Source organism: Ammospiza nelsoni, chromosome 6 (assembly GCF_027579445.1).
Source record: "Ammospiza nelsoni isolate bAmmNel1 chromosome 6, bAmmNel1.pri, whole genome shotgun sequence".
In the NCBI taxonomy this organism is placed as follows: Eukaryota; Metazoa; Chordata; class Aves; order Passeriformes; family Passerellidae; genus Ammospiza; species Ammospiza nelsoni.
This window is the reverse complement of record NC_080638.1, coordinates 1077900-1094077: the sequence shown is the minus strand read 5'-3', so window position 1 is coordinate 1094077 and position 16178 is coordinate 1077900. Positions and strand designations below refer to the sequence as shown.

At 41.0% G+C, this 16178-nt stretch overlaps 1 protein-coding gene across 2 annotated transcripts in view; it reads left to right on the top strand.

Moving 5' to 3' along the window:
• The window catches only part of ELP4 (elongator acetyltransferase complex subunit 4), a 177382-nt gene that overhangs the window by 140663 nt on the left and 20541 nt on the right, over positions 1–16178 (top strand). The window contains exon 10 of one of the 2 annotated variants that reach the window (XM_059474054.1): positions 4283–4926. The exons of the other annotated variant lie outside the window; for it this stretch is intronic. Within the exon in view, the coding sequence (XP_059330037.1) occupies positions 4283–4414 (132 nt within the window). The 3' untranslated portion in view covers positions 4415–4926. Of the gene's footprint in view, positions 1–4282; positions 4927–16178 lie in introns of those variants that run through there. 2 annotated transcript variants of the gene reach the window in all.

Below are 16178 nucleotides of genomic sequence, written 5' to 3'. Positions count from 1 at the left end.
ATTATTTTCAGCCCTGTATATGGGCGTACAGAAAATTTCTCCACATAGAAAATTCCTCTGCACAGAAAATTTATCCACACAGAAAACTTCTCCACTCAGAAAACGTACGGAATGATATTTTGAAATATCTGTGCAGGCTTTGTTCACAGAGAACGTGTGTGTCCAGTGATTCTGATCTTAAAGACAAGATAATATTCAGCTGTTTTCAAAGGACTCTGTGGTTTGTTGTTCAAAATAGGTCTGCTCTAAGGATGAATGTGATGTAGGCAGTGAAATGTGCCTCCTGGAGAACCAGCAATTTTTTAATAATGTTTGGAAGTTGGGATTGTAGAGGGATGGATTGTAGAGGAAAGGATTACAGGAGGAATGGTCTCATCATTAAAACATGGAAGGTATGGTGTGTGTCTCTGCCAATAGCACTGAACTTCTGTGTGGTCATGTTGCTTCAACACAGCGTTTTTGTTTCAATACTTTTATTTTGTGTCTCTTGCTTTCTGAGTGCCTGTCTTGGGGATTCTTGGAGAAATACTAAGCACCCAGCTGCAGATGAAGTTAGCATTTGAACATGTGGAATTCTGTAAACTGCTAAACATTCTGGGAAAGCAAGTCCTAACTGAGGTTCTGTCTCTGAAATTAGTAGATACCTTTTGCCATGTGTTTCATGTGCCTCAATTCCCTGCCTCTAAAATGGAGGTAACTTTGCTGCCTTCTCTCCCAAGAATATCAGGAAAATAACACAGTTGGTATTTGTGAAGCATTCAAGTGCTATATACTGACATGTGCTATTGAAAAGCCATTCTGTCTGCAGAACAAGGTTTGAATAGTGCACAATAAATATGTCAGAAAAGCTCAGAGTAAACAGTGACAAGAAAATAAAACACTGGCTAGCCAGTCACTAAAGGAACAGCCAATCCCTAAATGAGCACTGTGCATCCTCCTCACTGAAGAAGATGAGGAAGGAGAGAATAAGGCCTGTGTAATGAAATTCTGTATCATAACAAATGCACCTGTAAAATACTCACTCCCAACATCCAATCTAAGGATCTTGAATTTTTTACTTTCCCATCTAAATCTTTGCAATTTTGCAGACATTCTTCTGTCTATTTTCTGAAATAGACAGTATTATAGCAGTATATATTCTAAAAGTATATATTTATTTATTTACATTTATCTATATTGAAAATATAGTATTATAGCAGTATATATTTTAAACGTATACTTTTATTTATATACTATTATAGTAGTATATATTATGAAAGTGTATATATATAAAATATATATAATTACATATATTGTATATAATATATATAATTATATCCATTATATATATTATAATAATGGTGTATATATATACTATTATAGTAGTATATATTATAAAGGTATATATATAATTTAATAATTATACATATATATAATTACATATATTGTATACATTATATATATAATTATATCAATTCTAAATATTATAATAATGGTATATATATACACTATTATGGTAGTATATATTATAAAATTGTATATATAATAATTATATATATTATAATTACATATATTGTATAGATTATTTTATATAAATATATAATATATAGTATATAGTATATAGTATATTATATATTATATTTTATATAGTATATAGTATATAGTATATAGTATATAGTATATAGTATATAGTATATAGTACATAGTACATAGTATATAATATAATTATTGTATATATAGTTATTATAATAATTGTATATATACACTAATATAATTGTATATATTATAAAAGTATAATTCTTTATATATTATTTATATACTATTATAGTAGTATATATTCTAAAAGTATATATTTATTTATATTTAAAATATAGTAGCATATATTCTAAAATTATATATTTATTTTAGAATAAATGTAGCAAATGAACCCAGCGTTTACATGAAAGATTTTTTTGTTTTCTGCCCCACTTTGAAGTCCAGTGCAGCATGGCAGGTTTTGCAGTGGTTCCCTGTCTGTGATATTTAGTCAGGGATATTTAGTGTCTGAGTGAGATGAGTTTGCTGGGCCTTGGTTCTGTTTGCTCCTCGTTACAGAGATGCCAGCAGGGAATGGAGGAAGGTTGGATTCCTTCACTCGTCTCTCCACTCCCCACATCCCCCTGCCCACAGCAAAGTACTGTGCGCTTTTTTAGAGAGAAAATGTGATTGAGAGATCTTCCAAGTGCTTCCCTGTAGTTCCCAGCTTCTCCTTCTCTGCTTTGCAGCGCTCCCATCCCCTCGCACAGCATCCAAGTGGCTTTCCCCAGCACACCTTTTGCTGAGCAGCCAGAGGAGAAAGGCTCGTGCCCTGTGTGTGATGGAGGCAGAAATGGGGCAGCACCATCAGCCACAGCCAGGTTTAACTTGCCTTGGAGTAAGGGGAGAGCTGTGGGTGAAGGGTTCTCTGCCACAGCGCTGGTTTAGTGCAGCTCAAATTCAGAGCTGCAGTAGCTGTGCGGTATTTACAGGTGTGCGGCTTGCGCTTCTCAGGCAAAATGCTGCCGGTAAATGCACACCTCTCTCCTATTCCAGCACTGGGCTGTGGCATCTCACCCTGCACACAGGCTTTCCTGCTCCTCATGCATTATTTTCTGCATTTCCTTCCCTTGGAGAAAATAACAGCACAGTTCTTCTCCCAGTGCTGCCCACGGCCAGGAGTGGCCAGCGGTGGGAAGCCCTTGGGAGCATCTCTCAGGCTACACCCAGCTGCACAGTCTCAGAGCCAGCGAGGAATTCTGCAGTCAGCTCAGTGAAAATTCAGAAATTTCCTATGCTTTTTAATCTAATCCTTATGTTACAGAAGTTCCAGAAATATTGAAGAAAGGGAAGCTGTGTTTAGGTGTGATAAAAGCAAAAATGTGGCAAAGCTGAGAATAAGGACAGTCCACAGAGCTTCCTAATTCAGTTTTGCAGCCACTGCTGTTCTCCTGTTCCCTTCAGAAGCGAGTGCATTTTAAAGGAACCACCCAATTTAGCCTTTGCCTACTAAATCTTTCAAGAAATATGCTCCTTCCATGATACCAATTTCATAAATTATTGCACTGTGCAGAAGATGCTCAACTGTTTCATCTGACCCAGCCTGGGTCCAAAAGCAAGCCAGTCGTTAAGCAAGTAAAGCCTCAGTTTTACATTAATTTTCACCTCCCTTTACAAAAGCTAAATGGTAATGTCATGTCTTTTCTACATCTCCCTCAGAGGGAGGGTGGAAATATTTTTTTTCATAGCTGAAAAATAAGGTTTGTTGTGCAAGGACCGTGTGTTTGTGGGCAGCCATGTAACCTCTGTCTCTGTTTCCCTATCTGTAAACTGGATTTAATGTTCCTACAACTCACTGGGGAGGGCAGGCTTTGATTAACATGTATGATTGCCTTCTACAAATGCAGCCACTGTCACTGCTTGGTTTTATTAGCCACTATCAGTAGAATATGAGGAGGAAACATGCAGCAGAATAATGTGCAACCAGGGTGAGCCCTCTGCATCTTTTGATCATCATATAATTTATTTTCAGACTCTTGTCACCGTGTGTGCATATTAAAAATAAAACTCTACTTACACTGCAGGGCTATAGAAATCAAATAATTTGGTGTAGGGGTTGACATGCAGATGAAACACTGGCTTTTAAAGGGGAAAGGTTTTTAAAGGGGAAGGTTTTTAAAGGGGAAAATGCCCAGAGATGTACTTAAATACCTTGAGAAAATTTCTGGTTTGCTTAGGAAATATAACTTGGTGTAGAGGTTGACATGCAGATGAAACACTGTTTTTTAAAGGGGAAAATGCCCATAGATGTATTTAAATACCTTGAGCAAATTTATATGTTGTTTAGGAAATTTTCATAAGGAAAAAAAATCCATTCCAATTTAGAGAATCCAATGTACTGAAAACACAAACCTAGTCTTTACAGAAACTGTGACACACGGGCAAAAAAGCAGCAATGAGATTTAAAACGTTGTGCCTTTAACATGTCAAATATAAATCCTTCGTATCATTCCTGTTGTGCTGAGGTTTTCAAAACAGAAGTATTTTGGAACGTGAGAATAATATTATGGTAGGTAAGTCTAGAAGAGTGTTGGGGAAGTGCTTTATTTGTGTGAGTAAACACGGATCAGCCGGGGAAAAGACGGCATTTCCAAATGCGCCACGCAAAACGAATTCATCTTTTTTTTATTTTCTTTTTTTTTTTCTTTTTTTTTATTATTTTTTTTTCTCTCCATGTTTTCCTGTCTTTCCTCCCTCTCTCTCCCCTCCCGAAACCCTCCTGCCGCAGCGGCTGCATTTGCCTCCAGACTTGTCAGACACAGTGAGCCGCGCGAGCAAACAGGAGCTGGCAGGATCCGCCAAACTGCTGAGCTCAGGATGCGGCGCCATGGCCATCGGCAAGCAGCACCTGGACTTCTAGTGGGTTCTGCTTAGCAGCCTCGCTCACGTTCAGCTGACACCCTCATTAGGAGTGTTAATGACTTATATAAATATTTTTCTTAATGATTTGACCCAGCAGTCTTTAAAAATATGTGTTATCATATGAGGCCTTCCTTTTTTTCCTTTTTTTTTTTTTTTTTTCCTTTTTTTTTTTTTTTTTTTTTTTTTTTTTTTTGTGTGTGTGTGTGCGTGTTCTCTTTCTTTGTACTAAATTTGGTCTCATTTGGGTTTTGCTTTTTGTTAAATCTTTTTTTTCTGTTGGGTCCTGCCATTGTTCTGCTCCATTGGAAGCAGGTAATATTTTGTTCCTTTACTTAAAATACAAAAATTGCAATTACCCTTTCAATTTTTTTTTTTTTTTACATTAAAAATAAAGGGATGTTTTTCCCAAAAGGATTTTTTATATAGTTACGTATAATATTTTGTATGAATAATGGGTTTATTGAAATAAAGGAATGGAACTTATTGAAATAAAGGAATGGAACTAAGCAATTCGTTGTCATGTGTTATTCAAACAGCAAACTACACATTTTTAAAAACATGCATTTCTGTAATTGAAACACCATTCTTAAATTTCAGGAAATCCCTACCTCATTTTATTAAATATGTAATAATAAATTTATAATACGTAAGATAGTTTTTATTCTAATAGGCCTGTAATTGAGGATGGGGGTGTTTAAATCAGAATATATTATAGATAATTACTTTGCCTTATGGCTTACTACATGGACTAAAATGCACTTGAATGGAATTTCCTAACCAGAGAGGAAAGAATTGATTTCCTTATGTAGTTCAAAACAGTAATCCTAAACAATTGAAGTCAGCACTATGAAATTATGTCAACAGACATAATTCAAGATGGAAATTCAAACCGACAGCTACATTAATGCTGGGAAACCAGAAGAGTGCGTTGGAGCTGGGGGAAGGATGTCACAGAGAGCTGGTCTAAAGCAGGGCAGAATACACAAGTAACTCAGCCTTTTGTACCCTCAGATATACAATTTGTGAGCTCCTAACTGTTCTCTGTGTATCCCCGAGTCTCTCTCATCAAACAAAGGAACAGTGAAGCAAAGCTGACCTGGGAATTAAAGTGGTTTGCATTCTTTCTTCTGAGGCTGACTTCCATTTTGAGAGGTAATATCTTCTTCTCCGCAGAACTTCCAAGCCACCCAGCTGTAAGATTGCATTACAGTTTCAAAATTTAGTCTTTGTAATAGTGTATTACATGGCTGGAGTGAAATTGAGTCTTCAAAGAACGTGTTAATAGGATGCAATAATGGTAACATATTTTGATGGGTTTGGAAAACCAAGACTTGGGAAGTGGTTTGCTTTTTTTTTTTTCCCCTCTGAAATCCAGGTTCTTCTTTATTTTTTTTCTTGACAACGCTGTGTAAAACAAAGACATAGCTTTTAAAACTGTCTAACTAATATGATGAATGTCAATCACTTAAAAAACTCCACTGTAGCATAAACACATACTGTATACAGCTTTTATTCTGAATTAGAATAATTGAATCAATGACAGTGATTTGCCAGGATGTCAAATCTATCCATCATATCCTGTCACTACCAGTTTATTTTTTGTGATCAAAATCAAAAAGACTACTATTTTGTCATCAGCTATTTCATTAGTAGTAACAATCAGGTTTTCTCTTCTGTATTTTTTAGATATGCCTGTTATATTTTTTATTTCAAAAGACACAAATCCTTTTTAAATCTTTTCAAAATAAAGTTTCAGAACTGAACTGTCAGTTTGGTGAAGAAAAAAGACATCTGCTTTCCTATGCCAACATATTTAAAATATTATCATTGATGTCTCAAACATTTTTTCTCTTTTTGTATTATATGCAACACTGAATGGAAGTTCTCATTAGATAAGTAATTGTGCCTTTTGAAAGCATGAGATAATTTAAATACTTAGGATAAAGTGATTTTTAACAAAGGTGAAGTTTTACATTGTACGTCTTTTTAATGTAAATAACACAAAACACACTTTATATTCTTTGTGGAATATAAAGTCACAAGGCATATAAATTGCTGCCAACATATTTAAATAGGTCATTGACTTAACATACAGAGGAGAAAATATCATTAAAGTCACAGTCCCATTTCTAGCTGAGATATTACCTGGTAATTGTTAGTGAGCATCTGCCTATATGTGTGCCCTGTGCATCTGCAAGGCTTCAGTTTCCAAAACTTCAGCAGGGTAATATTAAAGCTGACAAACAGTTTGAGTAATAAAAGGAACTCCTTCTACAAACCTGCATTAGTTTGGGTTTTTTTCTGAGTCACTAAATGTGCTTTGTAAAGTGTTAGAGAATGCAGTGTTGTTTACCTAAGGCAAGGACATGGAGTGTTGGAAGATTTTTAGTTTTATAAAGATGGGGTAACTGAGAGGTGTTTGAAAAGATTTCATTCTATTATTAGTCTCATAGAAAGGTGAGATATAAGAAATGTAATTAGTTTAATCTCTCTCTTCACAATGTCATCTCTATTGTATTGTCTTAATACACTTTATCTCAGTATTTATATACAGATATTCAAACTTCCATATAAACTTCCAATCAACTTTTTAAAATCTTCTACAAGTCCATTCCCCACAATGGAGCAAAATCTCTCTTCTTTTCTCCCAAAATCTCCTCTATCAGTTACAACTACACCTGAGAGTGACTTGGCTAATCCAGCGAGCTGAGAGGTGAGACAGAGCTTTGGGTGTGCTGCCTGATAGCAGGCAGAGAGAGGCCAGATTTGGGGTAGATATGGGCTAGAGAGAGGGTAAATATGGGGTAGATAGGGGGTAGATAAAGTGTAGGTAAATTGTGGACAGAGTGTGGATAAAATGCAGATTTCAGTCATCGCGGCAGCGATTTTGACTTGGGAACCGAGAGAAATGTTCACCTGGTGATTTTCTGTGCCTTTTGCCCATGGCCACTCTGTGCCTGTCAGGCTCCTGTGTACAAACCATCCTTTTTCAGTTCTGTCTTCCCTTGACTGGAAGGCAAATATTTAAGCAAGGGGAGCAGCTCAGGTAATCGAAGAATGGGCACGGCCTCCTGTGCCAGGCTGTGCCCATGTGCTCCCAGCTCCTTTTGGCATCTCCAGAGGCCCCTTGCTGGCTTGGAGGGAAATCTGTGCCATCCTCACTCCTGCTCAGAGATTGCAGAATGAGGCGGGGTTTGTTTATTGCAGATTTTTTTTTAAGCAGAACTTCCTACTTTTTAGCAGGCTACAAACTGAAACCACCGAACTCAGCAGGGAAACAATGGATTCATCCCAGGGAAGACATTCCCAATTCAGCACAAGAACCTGATCTTTACAGAAATTGTGACACACAGTCAAGAAAGCAGTAATGAAATTTAAAACGTTGTGCCTTTAATATGTCAAATAAGAATTCTTTCTATAATTCCTGTTGTGTTGAGGTTTTCAAAATATAGGTGTTTGGAGCATGAGAAGAATATTATCGTACGGAAGTCTTTTTTCTGTTTGTAAAGACATTTCAAAAGCAATTTCCAGGGTGCAGCTGAATTCAATTTTGTGTAACAGTAGCTACAAGCACCTGGAAATGGGCATTCAGCTACTCCAGATTTGATACCTTTGTGGTAGTACACAACTGGTTTAATATTTAAATTTAATATAAAGTAGTGATGCTGTTCCAAACACAGCTTTTGGGAAAGTGCAAAAGCCTTAAAAAATAAAATAACCTTTCACCTTGCCAGTATTGGAAGGTGAGCTGCTGATCAAGTTTCTCTGAAACCACAAGGGTGTAACACATCCCATTAAAAATGTGGCTGGGCTGCAAGAACTAAACTCAAACACACACTCACATATATTAAACAAGTATTTCTACAGGATCATCTATTAGAAATTTAAAGTGTTCTTCTTCTTTTGTCTGTGCTGGAGAAACATCATAGCTACAGAGCACAACAGAAATAGGAAAGAAGATGCTTTTGTGCCTTTAAGAGATGGTGGAAGCAAGTCCAATGCCCCCATGCCATCTCTTGGGATTTCTGTTTTCTCTTGTGAGCTACATGAGTGCAGGACCTGCCTGCATTTCTTTTTTTAATCACACTAAGCACATGATAGTGCTTATTCAATAATAAATGTACCTGTGTAGAAGAAAAGAATGAAAGTGAATCTTCTTAGGGAAAAAATGGCAAGGGGGTAAGAAAGCAGAAATTCCAGCAAGCTTTTTTTTTTTTTTTTTTCCCAGGTTCTATTTAATATAAGCAAATGTTAGAATCATTTTCTTTTCCAAAAAATAAAAAAGAAAAAGAGAAAAAAAATGTATTTCAGCTCCTGAGTAGATGGATCTTTCAGGGCTGTTGGGCATCCAGTATCCCAGAGCATCTGCTGAAAAATTGGCTGCTTATTTAAACTCTGCCTTTAAACAATTTTAAAAGTTATCAGCCGCATCAAACTAATTTGCAGACCTCCTGTATATATCAGAACAAAGATACTTTTTATGTTTTCAGCATTTTATTGCATGAGGATTTTATAAACCTGCAGAACTTGATCTGAAAAGTCTCCCAGAGAAGTCAGTGATAGACCAGGAGCAACATGGTAGGGTAAGGTCCAGAGGATAGATCTAGAGAATTTTTAACTGCATATTCCTCTAAATATTTAAAAAATGTATTTTAATGTCTTCTGGCATTGAAGATAAATGCAAAACCCAAAATATAGCAAGATTTTTTTAAAGAAAAAAAAGTCTTTATGCTGGCAGAGTTTGAGTCTGAATGTTCATAGCCTCAGAATCTTCTCAGCACTCAGAGTGTCAGAGGTATTCTCTTAAAAGTCCTGAAATTGGTGAATTTTGGTGCACTTTCAGATATTTCTTTCGAAGTCAGGTTGATGCAGGTGCACTAAAGAAAGCTCTTGCTGGAATTTCACAGGGCTGGACTCAGAGAAGAACAGAAAGGGTGAATGGATCTGATGTAGGTATGAAATCAAGCAGTTTTCAGTGCCTGCATTTTGAGATTTTGATATATTGTGTGGAGAAAGCTGTTTAAAATGCATTGCTTGGATGAAACTTCCCAGCATTTCTTAGAATGCATTTATTTAATGCAAATCAAGTCAGAGCTTCCACTCATAGGCCAGGGCTGATTGTGCAGGGCATCATGAAACCTGCATGACTTCAAATCAAATTTGGCTTCCTGACCCGTTTTAAATCAGGACAGGGATTCTTCCAGCAGGGCTTGACACCAGTTCCAGCTCCACTGTCTCCAGCTCACGGCTGGGAGCTGCAGCTCTTCACTCCTGAGCAGGGGAGTGTCAGCGCGTCCCTTTCCTTCCTGGGCACGTCCAACATCTCCGTGGAGCCAGCAGGTGAACGTGTCAGACCCAAAGGTTCCTCAGCTGCGGGATGAAACTCCTGCCAGCAGCGTGGCCTGGCACCTGGGCAAGGTGAGCCGAGCACAGGAACACAGGGTGGGTCAGGCTGGAGGGGACAGCAGGGCCATCCCTGAGCACTGGGCTGTGTCCAGCTGGAATACCTCGCTGAGGGACACTCCACAGCCTCTCTGGCAGCCTGTTCCAGTGCTTCATCCCCCAGGCAGGGAGGAAGGTCTCCCTGACGTCCGGCTGGAGTTTCCTGCACGTTCCAGTTTCTGCCCGTTGCCTTGTGCGCTGTTGCTCGTGGAAAACAGCTCCCTTCAAACCCTGGCACACACGGGCAGGGTCCTCCCCTCTCAGCCATCTCTGCTGGGGCTGGACAGGCCCAGCTCCCTCAGTCCATCCTCACAAGAGGTGCTCCATCCCTTCCTCTTCTTTGTTACCCTCTCCTGGATCTGCTCCTTGTCTGAGGAGCCCCGAGCTGGGCACAGCACTGATAAATAAACCTCAGCCAAGAGGAAAGCACTTGGAATAATTCTCCAGCACAATGAAATTCCCATTTGTGGTTCTTCCCAGCCTGTGTCCAGGATAGTTCAGCAATTTTGGAAAATTACTGGAGCGAGAAGGATTCTGACAGCACAAAGGAGACTTTGACAGCACAAAGAAGATTTTGACAGCACGCTCATGGAGACAGTGGAGCAGCGAGTCCATCTGCGTGGGAGGCAGCCCAGGAGCCATCTCAAAGCCAGGAGATTCATCCCAAATCACCGAGGTTCGTGGCTGAGGAGCTTCAAACATCATTGTGAACTTCACACAAGCAAATAGAACTCGTCCCAACAAAACAGAGGGGGAAAGGATTAAAGCACAGGCAGGGTGGATGGAGCCACAATTACTTCAGGGAAGTTATTTTGCAGTCCTTGACTGTAAAAGTCTCAATGAAGTTTTGAATACACACTAGCCCAAACAGGTGCAAACCAGCAGCAGTTCACAGAAAGGAATTGAAACACAGTTCAGGAAATCATCAGAACCAACAAAAACTAAGTTTAAATAAGAATTTAAGGGTATGAATATCTACTTTGCTAAGTAGCAGTCTTGACTTAAGTTCAGAGAAATCAAAGTGGGCAACTTGCTTCTTTGAAAGCAAAAAAAAAAAAAAAGTATGAAATCTAAAAAAGTATAAAATTTAAATTTAAAATAAAGTTTATAAAAGAATTTAAGGGTTTGAATATCTACTTTGCTAAGTAGCAGTCTTGACTTAAGTTCAGAGAAATCAAAGTGGGCAACTTGCTTCTTTGAAAGCAAAAAAAAAAGTATAAAATTTAAATGATGGGGTTTTTACTTAATCCAGTCTGACAGGAGGAGTTTTAAAAATAAATAAACCCTCCCCTGCAGTATTTGAAGTACAAAGCTGCAGAATACAGACTGATTATGAATCCAGCTTTGCCAAGAAAAATCTAAAGGGTAGACCATAGACAGTTACAGAGAGAAATACATGTTTTTTTCACTCATTATAAATGAGCATCTTTATTGTAACAAGAGGAACGTGTTTATCTGCTGCATGCAGTTCCCTGTAAATCAGAGCCCGTCTGTTGCCCTGTAGGTAATTTCTGTGGAATAACTGTTCATAAACTCCTCAAAACCCATTGGTGCAGGCCTGACCTGAAGGAGGTTATCTGTGAATCTCCAAACTTCTCTGGTGCAGCTGGAAAAGCTTGTGTGTCCCAGGAGAGGAAGAGCTGCAATTTGCAGCCCTCGCCCGTTTTAGCTGCCGGGGAGTACGTGAGCTCTGTCAGGTGCGTGGAGGCAACTGCAACCTCTGCTGGGAGATTCCAGGCGACTTCCAGCTCCTGTCAGGCACCTGAAGGCAGCGGGGATTCTCCTGGGGCACCCACAGAACCTCTGCTCACCATCTGAGCCACCTACAGTTCAGCCCAGGTGGTGAGGTGTGACGGTGTTCACAGGGGTTTGTGGTTGAGGGAAGAGATGAGGATCCGACTCCGTGTTTCAGAGGGTTTGATTTATTATTTTATGATATATGTTACATTGAAACTATACTAAAAGAATAGAAGAAAGGATTTCATCAGAAAGCCAGCTAAGAATAGAATAAGAAAAAATAATGACAAAAGCTCTGTCTCATGCTCTCTGTCTGAGCCAGCTAAGCTGTGGTTGGCCTTTAATTAGAAACATCCAACATGGGCCAATCAAAGATCCACCTGTTGCATTCTACAGCAGCAGATAATCAATATTTACATTTTGTTCTTGAAACCTCGCAGCTTCTCAGGAGGAAAAATCCTAAAGAAAGGATTTTTCATAAAAGATGTCTGCAACAGTGAGGGTCCAGCACCAGAGGCCTCTACCAGCCCAGCAAAACCAGTATCACAGTCCTTGGTGGGGGCACAGCAGCCCCAGCACACAGCCCACCAGCATCAGACACACATTTTCAAAATCGTCATCCTCTCACCAGGGATACAACCAGGATGGGAAAGGGAGCAGCACAGAAGGCCCTGAAATTCTCAGTGTGCTGGAGGACGGTCAGCAGAGGCCAAAACTCAAAGGAAAGCAGGTTTCTTGGAGGGTTCCATCACCTTCCAAAGACAGAGCAGGAGTTCTGGCAGCTGGGGGTCTCATGGAAATCTACAGCACATCAGCAGCACACATTACCAGACTGATCAAATGCCTTCACTGCTTTGAGCTTTCATTTCTGCAGACCCTATGAAAACACCCTCATCTTCCACATGATCACTTTTGCAAACTACCTCAGAGTAGCGAATTACCTGGGGTAAGCCACCCTAACTGTCTGCTGATGCACCGGGGTTTTCTTTCTTCACAGCTAAGAAGAGAATGTTGGGGGAGGAATTAATTTAAGGAAGAACCTGCCAAGCTGGCTCCTATCCAAACTGTGCTCTCGTTTTACTACTGTGCACCTCGTGCAGCTTCCTCCAGCCTCTGTTTTCTCAAAGAAATACTGAATGATAACATAGGATGAATGATAATGTGGGAGACTTCCCTAACACCGTTCTCCAGCTCCAAAAGGAGCTACATTCTGTGCTTTGTTTTCCACCCAAAGAGCAGGAACATGGCTCTGCCACTGGGCTTTAGGGGTTTCCTGCACTCTTCAGCCAGAAAAACACTCCCACAGTGCCTTCTCTCCCTCGGAATGGGACCAAGCAGCCACCCCAGACCCCCTTCCCACACCTATAATTCCAATTCCCTCCCCTGTTTCCAGTTGAGGAGGGTGTTGTTTGGGGTGTCTGTAGGTGCCAATCACACTCTGACCAAAAACAGGGCTGCAAAAGAAGAGTTATTTTAAAAGAAGACCCTACACCATCCCCAGAGTGGAGAACCCTTATCAGATGCACCAAGCTCAACCGCTGAAACTGCAGACAAGAGCAAACAGAAACGAACTGGGGGGGGGGGGAAAAACTAAAAGAACCACACATTTTCAGTTTTTGTAGTGCTGTTTTTACCGTGGAAAAGTGGAACAAATTTAATCCTTAGCATAACTCTAAGCTGCACATATTAATTAAGCAGGGAAAGGGAGATAATATATTTTAGTTGGTAATACCAGAAAAAAATCAAGGTTAAAAATAAAAAAAGCCAGACACCTTTGGCCATTGAACATGAGTGAAATGGGACTTCCAAAAGGCTGGAAAGCCTGGGGGAAGCAGTGTGTTATCAGTCCCGGGTCGTTGTCTGCTACTGTAATCTTGCCCCTACAAATAAATCCCGTGTTGGGCTGCCTAAAGTGAACCAGCCCATGGGGGCATTTTGCTGGGTTTATAAAGATAATAAATAGAAGAGGGGAAACCTCCCTTTCAGTGCTGCACCCTGGGTGGGAAAGCAGCTCTGCCTGGCTCCTGTGGCAGGGCACATGCTGGCTGGTGCTTACCTTTTACAAGGAATTAAAGGCGGCGTGCGCTCGGTGCGAGGCGGCTCCAGCACGTGTGTCACCCATGCGTGTCTGCTTCGCCATCAGCGTGCATGGCTCGTCATCTGTCTGCTCTGAACAATAACTGTTAGGTTAGCAGCCTTTTCACTTGTAAATGTAAATATTGTATCTAGAGCACAATATTTGAAACACAAAATACAGTGTTATTAAGACAGCGCTCACACATCAATTCTTGTGTGACTATAATTTGTGAAATGCCTTAGGAGGGGCTTATAAATAAAGTATAAGGTGTTATTATGAAATACATTTTAACCAAATGCACAGAAATGTCTCGTTCCTATTGAAATCAATAGCAAAACTCCCGCTAATTTCAGCGGTGAAAAGAGGAGAGACCCTTGGAAATCGCTGCATTACACCAAAAAAATACATCACAGCACATTTCAGTCTCCACGAGTAACACAGCTCTGGAAGAAAAAAAGGGGGTGAAGATGGATATTAGAACATGCTGAAGATTTTCCTGTTGCTGGCTGCGGTGCCTGGCGAGGCAGCACGTCCCCACGGAGCCACGCTCCATCCATCCATCCATCCATCCATCCATCCATCCATCCCCTGCCCGCTCCCAGCTGCGCTCCCGGGCTGCAGCAGATCCAGCGGGGGTTCTGGGCCGATGCCACCCGGGGCGATGCCCCTTGGCTGGGCTGGCAGCAGGGCGAGGCTGCCCGTGCCCCGCGGAGCGCCCGGCAGCGGCTGCGGGCACCGAGCGCATCCCGGCTTCTCCCCGATGTGCAGCCAGCCAGGCGGGCACTTCTCCGCTTCCACAGGGCACGGCAAGCAGCCAGCCAGCCAGAAATGTCCCCTCTCCGCCACGGCCAGCGGGGCTGTCACTGGAATCATCCCAAGGTCCATCCGCGCACATCCCGCGGCTTTGTCGCACAGCCCTCGCCCGGCAGGGAAAACCTTGGGAAGGGCTGGGGATGCGCCATGGAAGGGCTGGCACTGCGCCATGGAGGCCGCTGGAGCACGGGCAGGGGAGCTGCAAGGCCGGGAAAAGCCGGGAAGGGCCGTGGGGAGCTGCCCCGGCCACGCATCGGCACCTGCGGGAGCAGCGCGCAGAAGCTGTCGGGGGAGGAAGGGATGGGAAGATCTTTTTCCGTTCCTGGTTGAGCGGAACTTTCCGTAACAAGCTGCATTAGTGGGTATAAACATGGTAATTAGCTGTACAAGTGCTGGGTTTGTACCTGTAATTAATTGTTCCCGGATTCAAGTTAGCCGTGTGAGGACAGACCTGCCTGTTGTGGTGTTTAATGCAATTTATCTCTTGCTTATAAATACGGAACGTGCAGGTCTGATAAAAATTTACTAAATGTACTAAAAAATGTACTAAATGTACTAAAAAATGTACTAAATGTGCAAAAAAAAATTCAAAACTGTTGTTCCCTTGACATTTGTGAATGGATGCCTTTAAAACTTAAAATATCCTTAAAACTGACTAGTATCAAAATCAAGGCACATTTTTGCTTGCTTTAAGCTCTTCATTGTAATAACCATCATCTCATGCTTTGAGCAAAGCTGCTCTTTTTCCCCAAAGGATCCTGAGTTTACGTGCATTTTATCTCATCTGCAGCACTGCAGCCGCCTCAGCAGCACAGCCCTGCTCCAGTGAAGTGCTATCAAATATGCCAAAAGGAAAACATAACCAGCCTGGATGGCACCTCTGCTTTACAAAGGCTGCTTGTGATGCCTGTGCTTTGACTCAAAACTCCCCTCACATTGGCTTTTTAATCATGAGATCCCTTTTTTCAGCACAGCATCGAGAGTAACAACCGCAGCACAATGAGCCAGCTTCATAGATATGGGAATGTTTAGATTTCCCTGCCAGTGACTAAAGGCCTTTAGCTTTCACTAGCCAGTCCCAGCTCGCATTGTTGTTGCCTGTTGATTTGTCTTCTCTCATTATTCCTTGACATGCAGCTCTCCACCCACGCCCACACTAACAACCCTCACACAAAGCGCATTGAGGTATTAACCAGGTTACAAGTTCAATGGAAAATTACACTAAGATTGTGCTGTGTGGCAATATAAAGGGATGGCATTCACTCTCCTAAAGAGCCTGTTAAAAACGCAGCTGGGTTGTTTTTTTCCCCCTTTCAAGCATCCTAACAAAACCAATTTTTAGGAGTGGGGGGTGTACATCTGGGTGTACGTGTGTCCGTGCGTCCTTTACGTACAACGGGGACAGACAGACACGGGCCTGGCATGGTGCAAATCCCCTCTGGAAATTCTGCTGGGTTCTGGAGTTCATTTAGAGCATCCCCAGAAACCCCAGCTAAATAAACAGTTAGATACATGAACCTATCTTTTTCCTAGCCCAAGTTACAGGCTGAAAGTCTGTAAAAGTGTTCCTTCAGAACCTCTCCTTACTGAAAATAGAATCAAAATTAAACTTAAGGTTGTCTTCTTTTTGTTAGCCCAAATTACAGGCTGGTGGAAGGGCTGAAACTCTATAAAGTGTTCCTTAAGAGCCCCT